We start from the raw sequence: 9,083 nt of genomic DNA, 5'->3' as shown, positions 1-9,083 counted from the left end.
GCGGTGGATACACCGTGCCTTTCTCAACGGCTGAATTATACTTTATTATTTTCATTTTTATTATATGAAAATTTTCTCGTTACACTAAATTAAAATAAATAAAGAGTAATGCCAAGCTGGCACCTTCACACGTGCCCATGCGACCCTAGTATCCAGGCAACGCCATCACACGTGGACCATAGGTCCCACGCCTTAACATTTTGTCTTCTTTGACACGTGGCATTGCCAGTGACCGTCTGTTATTTAGTCCTCTGCTTCATTTACGGATTCGCCCCGTTGGAATCTACTAAACGGGCTTGTCCGAGTCTACCCTAACGGATAAGGCATTCCTCATTTATTTTTATATTTTCCGTTTTAAGTAATTGATTCAGAAAATTCAGAGCCTTTCAGACTCATGCATGCAAAGCAATTAATAAAGAATTTATTTATATATACAAAGAAAGTAAAATAGGAAGTTTTTTTTTGGTGAAAGTAAAATAGGAATTAATAAAATAGTTGTTAAAAAAAAGGAAGTTTAAAGTAAAAAAAAAGTATAAAAGGCAGATATAGATATTATGATTTGACCGTAACATCTGTCGTAGTCAAAAGTGTTTTCTTTCTTTTATCATGAAGAACCGCTGAAAAAGGCAACTTATTTAATGGTTACTGGTCAGCCGGATATAACCGAAGAATCCTCATGATTAATGTTTCAAACTATTTTAAATACTTTCTAGAAAACAACAAAATTAAGAAAATTATTAATAAAAAAACACACATCACATCTTCCTCTCTGTTCTCTATAAATTGGCAGACAAGGGTGGTGTTGGGTTCTGCTTTGATATTTGTTTTTTAGTTTTCCCACTCTGCGAGAAACCGTAATTAAAAACCCCACAACCTCTCCATCTTTCGTTGCATTCACGTTTCTACACCCTCCCTTCTATATCGCCCATTTAATAGCCTTGAACCAGTTTCTCTAGTACAAAAACGTCGATGGCCGTTGATGCTCACCATTTAAATCCTATGTATTCTTCCAACAGGTATTGTATCCTCTCATCCTCTACTCTGTTTTTTTTTGTGTCGGTTTGGTTTTACAACAATCTTAACATAGCGAGTGGTTTTGTTTACAGAGAAATGATGCATCCCGTTGAAGCCAACGATTTAGTCTATACCACCCAAATGAGATATAACACTGTTCAAGCGACGACCATGCCGTTTAACCCCACCATGGAATGTCAAACTCCTCTGTTGAATCCAGTTTACAACCTCTCACCGATTGATTGTTTGGCTCAAAGGTCCATGAAACCGATGATCCATTCCGTTGAAAGTTCCTTGACGTTCAACAGCGAGAATAATTGTAACAACGTTGATTTTCTAAGTCCTATTTCGTCTTCGTCTTTGAGGAAACGTCCCAGAGAAGAATCAGCCGCAGTTAACCATATACCGAGACAGAGACATTGCACTGATCCTCTCATGTTTCTAGGCCAAGACTTGTCTTCTAACGTCCAACATCACAACTTCGATATCGACCGCTTGGTCTCTCATCACGTTAGTGTTCTTCTCATTAATTTTTTCTAAATATAATATATAGTTTTCCTTGTTCACATCGATTGACAGTCTTCGACAACATTTTTTTTATCAGGTTGAGATAATGAGAATGGAGATTGAACAGAAGAGAAAAGCGCAAGGTAGGAAGATAATGGAAGTCATTGAACAAGGGTTGATGAAGACACTGAGAGCAAAAGACGAAGAGATCAATCACATCGGAAAACTAAACCACTTTCTTGAAGAGAAAGTTAAGTCTCTCTGCGTAGAGAATCAGATATGGCGTGACATGGCACAGACTAATGAAGCCACCGTGAACTCCCTACGTTCAAACTTACAACAAGTCCTCGCAGCCGTGGAACGTAACAAGTGGGAGGAGCCCACGGCGGCTGACGACGCGCAGTCTTGTTGTGGAAGCAACGACGAGGGTGATAGTGACGAGCGGTGGAGGTTAGCAGGAGAGGCTAAAAGCGTGCGTACGACCGCAAGCACTATGTGTAGAGGGTGTGGAAAAGGAGAAGCAAGTGTGTTACTGTTACCGTGTAGACACATGTGTTTATGCAGTGTGTGTGGATCTTCGGTTAACACTTGTCCAGTCTGTAAATCTCCAAAGAACGCTAGTCTCCATGTTAATCTTTCCTCGTGAAACTAACGTCACTAGTAAATTGTAAATGTCCTTGAAATAGTAAATAGTTGAAACAGTCTCCACCATCAATCTTGGTTTTAAAACTATTCATTCTTTAATTTCTCTTTGGATGATATTGATGATGATGGAACACTGATATTTGACACATGTGTCAGTTTTTTAAATTTGATGAGGTTCACGAGGGTCCTCTCTTGCTTAAAATCGTGGGTTAGGTTTAATACCCACTTTCCAATGTCATTTCCCATCTTCTGTGTGAAGTATGCACCAAAAAGGGGTAAGCATTGTGGTTCAACTACTAGTCTTTATCAATATATAAACGTCACTTCTCACAAGATGGGGTTTCACTAGCTCATACTTTTGTTACGTTATTATCTTTTGTGTTTTTCTAGACATTATATATTCGATGCCAAAAGGAAAAAAGGAAAGTAAGTGGTCGAAGTCGTGGGTTATGCTGCGTGACCATTAAGCTTAAAGCAAAATGAAAAAAGCCATTTCAACTTTTCCTCTATACCCGAGAGAGAACTGATGCTAAAAAGACTTATTTTCAATCTATTACTATAAAGAAAGGTTGTTTCTCTCCTGGTGACACATCAGATTCCAGGTCAGAAATTCACTTCTTGAGGAGCTGCCACGTGACGACTGAGTATGAAACTTACTGATTCATTTAATCTGAAGATTTTTTTTTCTTTGATCTTCATCATCGTGTCGGTTTACACTTGCATTCAATCAACATAAGTAACGTCCTCATCAATACCATTAAACCCCCTCTTTCCACTAGGCCACATTCAATACACTCCTCCTTTTATGGTATCGAATCTGCACCTATAAATAATGGAGTAAGCTTTCGTGAAATTCATCACCTCACTTTCTTCCTCTCAAATCTCAATCATTATAATCCTCTCAAACCCAAGTAAAGGCAATGGAGTACGAAATCCAAAAGCTTCTCTTTGTTCTGAATAAGAAACCGGTTCGACTCCGGGTCAGCTGAGAAAATCTTCAGTTCACCAGACATTGGCGTCATTAAAACCGATTCCGGGAAATTATCTCCTCGATGAAAGGCCCAAGATCATCCGTCTTGAAAGCTCTGCCCAGATCAGAGTGTCGCCAATGAGATGAAGTCCGTAATTTCAGGGAAGGAGCCAACCGACCAAAACACGTGCAACAGGGAAGGAGGAGGAAAGCGGCGGCGACGGAGGAGAGGAAGAGGATGAATACGGTGAAGAAATGGAGAGAGGCATTGAGGATGGTAGAAAGAATAGAAAGAAAAGGGTATTAATGGAGAGGAGAGAGGGGGAGAGTGAAACAGGGAAAAAGGGTTTTCTGCATAAATAAGACATTCCATCACTAATACTCTGTTGCATTTTTCTTCCTTTTTATTTTTTTATAAAATATACTATTTCCATAAATAAATGATTTCCTGAATATCAAATAAATATTCATTTTACATGCAATTATGACATTTGGGATTTGTTCGGAAATGTCTATCAACATTTAGCAAATGAGATCCGTGATTTGATTCTTTGATCACTCACACTCAATAGGTTTTGCAAATCTTCAATGGCTTCGTATAGAGAAGTTTTCTTTTGTCTTTTTCTTTGGTCCAATGAATTGAAAATCTTAGTTCGTCTCTACGTGTTACATTTAAGTTTGGAAGTTGTTCAAAAAAAAACATTTAAGTTTGGTCAAAACCCCTAAAGCAGCTGCAACTCTAAAGTGAAGATTTATATCATTATCAAAAGCCAGCATTTATTCTCTTAGCAAAGGTTCACCATACAAAACAAAACAAAAATGAAATTTAAAATCTCACATAAAGTTAAGTTACAGAAAAAAATACAGCACCTAAAGTTAAGCATTCCATCGGTAACAAAGTGCTTTCTAAATGTTACTAACAAAATGTCAAGAATCCAGACTGCTACCAATACAGCAAAAATAACGAATTTCAAAAATTAAATTTTAGTTGAACAAAGAAAGTTAATATATATATATATATATATATAATTTTCTTTAGTATTTAATATTGAAATTTTTTCTGTGGTAGTCCTATAAAGTTCTTATTACAAATATAGCACACAAGTGTCAAAATGTCCAAAATAAATTTCATTAAAAAGGTAAAAATTAATTATATTCATATAAGTTTAAATAATCTAGAGTTTTGGTTATGATCTGATAGATTGAGTTTATGATTTTAGAATATGATAATTAAAATATTAAAAAATAATTTTAGAATAGTTGCAAAACTATTTTTTGGATTTCAAAATAAAAAAATTAAACGAAAATTCAAAAATAAAAGTTTATAAAAATTGATTTTTCCAGACAGTTTTTCGAATTTTTTTTCTAAAACTGATTTTATGTTAAAATGAAAATAAAATAAAAACTAAATTATATAAAATTAGATGATCGAAATTTAAAACTTTAGATTCTTCGATGAATTTGTTATATGTATTCTATTATTCTGTATATAGATTGATTAACATTATCATGATTTGATTATGTTAGATCTTTTTATATTTGTAAAAGGCTTTTTGAGGAGGTATTTTTGTTCTATATGTATTGATCTTTTTATAATTGCCAAAAATACCATTTCATAGTATCATTTTTCATGTTTACACTAATCTTTTTTACCATCATTTTTAATAAAGAGTTTGAATTTAAAAGTTTAGAATTTATGGTTTAGATTTGATGTTTTAGAGTTTAAGGTATACAATATAGGATTTACAGTTGAGGATTTAGGGTTTATAGTTGAAGTTTTTGAATTTAGAGTATTGAATTTAGGGTATAGAATTTAGGGTTTATTGTTTAGAATTGAGGATTTAGGGTTTAGAATTGAGAGTTTAGGATTTAGAGTTTGGGGTTAGAATTTTGAAAATCATATAAAAATAATGATATAAGAGTCTTTAATTTTTTAATAAATAAAGTATTTTTGAAAATATATTTTTTGTGATGGTAAAGATAAATAATGGTATCTTCAAAATTGTATTTTTGAAAATTCTCTTTAATACTTTCACAAGTCAAATTAGTGGTTTCGAATACATAGACCCTGATATGAATTTACGGTGTTCCAGCGGTTTGATACATCCACGTAACCGCATAAAATAAGATCCACACACCATAAATTAATCTAAAATAGTTACAGACACAAACACATACTAATAGAAATAGTAAAAAAAACTAAAACAACTAATTTGTACATCCATAATATTGTTAAGTATAACAATCAGTATCATTTTCTGTTCGAAAACACTTTATACTAATAAAATTACAAATAATATAATCTTTTCAGCAATCTATAATTATTACTAAAAATACAAAAAACAAGTTAACAACCCCTAAGATTATTATACTACAATTTGCTCTTACATGTCAACCACAACGTCCACAATATTAATAACTTCTCACTTATATATATAAATAATCAATCATAATAAATATAAAAAGGCACCAGATAGATTGTTATGTGAAAATATCAGAGTTTATTTAAACTTCAAAAATATAAAAACAAATACAGAAATAAAATAGTATTTAAGTTTTAAGTTAATCAAGTTTTATATTAAATATTTATTCTAACTGTTTCAATTACTTTCAAATTACCATCCCGCCCGTGGGGCGGGCCGACGCTAGTAGAATATAAACATAGGTTTAACTAGCCGTTAGTAATCGCATTGAAATGGCGCATGGGACAGCAACAGTGGAGTAAATGGCAAAGACTGACGTGGAGAACGCGCGCAAATGTCGCTGTGACAAAGAGTGGGTCCAAATGTACGTAGTTTTCAAAATTACACTTATCTCGTTTTTATTCTCTATTTCTGGAGAGTAAATATAAAACTAGTATTGTAAAATAGTAAAAGGTAAGAGAGAGTCCACCACAATCCACAATCTCGTTGTGCGGTTTTGTCTGTTCCTCTTCTTCCGGCGTTAATACCTCCCAAAACGGGCTCTGTTACCAAATTATTTTAAAATGTGATATTCCATCATGTAAAGAGCATACTTTGTTCTTGGACCAAAAAATTCGAAATACTCGATATAAGGAAAGCAATACGTGTATATTTTTAATCTAATCTCTTGGAGTTATAGATTCGTACGGTAGTTAAAAAATGTAATATTGATATTATAAGGTTAACTTACAGGAGGGTTGTATTAGAACGTAGATAAACTTTTTGAAAACACACACGAACTGGTAGATTGGCTTAGGGAGGAACTAGAGAATCGATACGCGTTAAGAACACGCATGTGTTGTCCCTTTCATAACAAGGAAACGCAAATTTATAATTACTAGTATTACTGCCCGGCTACGCACGGGCCAATTTACTTTTTTATAAATTATTTGATCAGTGTCATAATTGGCGATCTGAACAAATATTTTTTAGATATTATACAAAGCACATAATATTAGAGGTGTCCACATTGAAATAAATCGGTTGTAGAAAGCAAAACAATATCTGATATTATTATAAAATTGAAACATGTTTGTAGTATTTCAAAAATAAATAGGATCTATAAAAAATGATTGATTTGATCCATTAATTCTTTCGAATAAAAAACTTAATTTATGTATAAATTTGAATGTGATGAATAAAATAAATTTACTGTTTAGGTATTTTTTGCAGTTTAAAATAACACTTTACTGACATTTTTATGTTATTTTATCTAACATATTTTCTGAAAACACACACACATTCAAAACAAAACTAATCCAGCTTACTTTTAGTTTGTTGAGTTTATGATATAGTTTTCTTTTTATTACATTATAATGAAATGTTAAGTCTTGATGAAAAATTGCATAGTCAACCTTGTTTGAATTAAAAATTTAATTTGGATTCAGATATGCAAATTCCTTTATATATTCAGAAAAAGTATTATGGTTGAACTCGATTGCAGTGTGAATACTTAGAAATAATTGTTTCAACAATTAATGGAAACATTAATCAACAAATCAAAATTTGGGAGAGAAAAATAGTAAAAGGTGGAAAACATGCGAACCTTTTTGTCAAGCCAAAACATGACGCTTGCCCCTTTAATTTTTTTTTACTCAAGTGGAAGAATACTGTGTGTGAGTGTAGTTTTTTTTTTTTTGGTCTAATGTGGGAATGTAGTTATGAACTTATGAGCTTTCCAAGAGAATAATTTTGTAGAAAATAGAAAAAACTGAGAGAAAACTGAAAGTTCAAGGGAGAAAACGTTCTGTTGTTTCTTAATGGAGAAGAAGACGGTTTAAGAACGTGGCCAGTTGTTTTATACGTGATATTCAAAAAAAATTAGGACTGAGTTACTTGAAATTAAGAGAATTTTTTTAGTTAATTGTTTATTATTTTAATGTATTTTCCATATGTCGGATTCTGATTCGCAAGGCGACTTGCGCTTTAGTATATAAGGATATAAAAGTATTTAAGTATTTGACTGCCTCCATTCCACCCAACACCATCTTCACATCCCTTCGTATTTAAATAGCTTTTCTTGGTTACAAAATACTGTATTGCAATGTCACTATGTTAGGTTAAGTCATTCAATGCTGTATTTATATGCTTTCATGCAATCAACCACGCCATATTTTAGTAACATGATAAGGATTATGAACTCGTAGGAAGTTTGACTGGGAATAAATATTGAACTTTATTTTTAATGTAACGTTACTAAGTTAATACGCTCCTGAAATGTATATGATGGAAAAGCGGAGCGAGGCTTCGAAGAACCAGGGACCGTTTCTGAAGCATGTGAAAATGTAGTTGGTTCACGTTCTCTTTTTTTTTTTTCCATCTAAATTTTATTAAAGAAAACGGGCCAAGCCCAACAACATACAAAGTTTGAAGCCCACAACATAACCCGGGCCAAACAAACCCAAACACGCCCAAAGGCCCACGGATCCACGGCCCATACACAGGAAACCCTAAAATCTAAAAGATGCTGCCGCCGCATGCATCTCACCACCGGGATCCTGACCGCACCGCCGTACCTCACCGGAGACCGGCTACTCCACCACTCCCTCACCGCAAACGCCTTGACTCCAGTGTGTTCTCCATAGGAAAGACTCCATCGCTTCAGCGAGGTCTCCTTCTTCACTATCCTTTGCTAACACCGAGAACACCGAGAAAAAGAGATCGAGTGAGAAACAACTTCAAATCACCGTCGGAGATCTTCATAACTCTCCCGACTACCAAACCGACACTCACACTAAAAACCCTTGCTCTCTGCGCCTCTCACCCCGACGGAACCAAACCGTTCACGGCTAACACGCAGAACAAGCTAGCGAAATAAAACTTAAAAAGGAAAATAAACAAGATCCGCCGTCAACCGAAAGGAATGGTGACGCGGTAGCTCTAAGCCGACCATCCTCCTTTGTAGAAACAGAAGCGACGCCGGAGACAAAAGCCGACCGGCCACCGAGAAGGCGGTGCACCGACGGAAGCAGGAAACAACAACCAGAAAAAGCTCTCAACGAAACTCGAAAACTCCCGGCCGACGACATGACTGAGAAAGCCCATCGTCATCGGCCAGAACACACCACCGATCTACTTTCTCTCTCCTCTCCAACTTCTCTCTATTCGTTGGTTCACGTTCTCTTATAACGCCAACTTTTAAAATAGATTATTAAGTTTTGTTTTCTTACATCTTTTTGAATGCCAGAGTTGTTGATATATGAAAACAACCTAAACACAAATGTCGTCAGAAAAAGAAAAGCAAATGGTGAAACATTTATATCAATAGAAAGCGATCGTATAAAATTTACCGCTAGGACAGCACTGTATCATTGATTATGTCATATACAGAGAAGTATATAATTTCAGCCAGACTGTGGTCTATAAAATTGTTTAAAGATGTTTGAATTAACAATTATTAATTGATACAGTACATAATAGATAAAACGATAATATTATCTAAAAATTAAAATTAGATAGTGTTGAATCTATTTTTTCAGTTAAAT

The 9,083-nt window shown here is 34.3% G+C and overlaps 1 protein-coding gene and 1 long non-coding RNA gene across 2 annotated transcripts; one reads left to right on the top strand and one right to left on the bottom strand.

Annotated features, from left to right (window-relative positions):
* Positions 1-806: 806 nt before the first annotated feature.
* Positions 807-2,236, top strand: LOC108856687 (probable BOI-related E3 ubiquitin-protein ligase 3). The gene is made up of 3 exons (XM_018630549.2): positions 807-1,016; positions 1,107-1,524; positions 1,619-2,236. Exons 1-3 carry the CDS (start codon positions 970-972, stop codon positions 2,165-2,167), a joined length of 1,014 nt encoding a protein of 337 aa, XP_018486051.1. The 5' UTR covers positions 807-969; the 3' UTR covers positions 2,168-2,236.
* A 3,449-nt stretch (positions 2,237-5,685) lies between these two features.
* On the bottom strand, positions 5,686-7,130 carry LOC108860706 (uncharacterized). The gene is made up of 2 exons (XR_001950736.2): positions 6,290-7,130; positions 5,686-6,101 (listed from the first exon to the last, which is right to left on the bottom strand). It is a non-coding gene; the product is annotated as an uncharacterized LOC108860706 (long non-coding RNA).
* Between the last annotated feature and the right edge of the window lie 1,953 nt (positions 7,131-9,083).

Source organism: Raphanus sativus, chromosome 5, assembly GCF_000801105.2.
Source record: "Raphanus sativus cultivar WK10039 chromosome 5, ASM80110v3, whole genome shotgun sequence".
Classification (NCBI taxonomy): Eukaryota; Viridiplantae; Streptophyta; class Magnoliopsida; order Brassicales; family Brassicaceae; genus Raphanus; species Raphanus sativus.
This window is presented reverse-complemented; position numbering and strand designations above follow the sequence as displayed.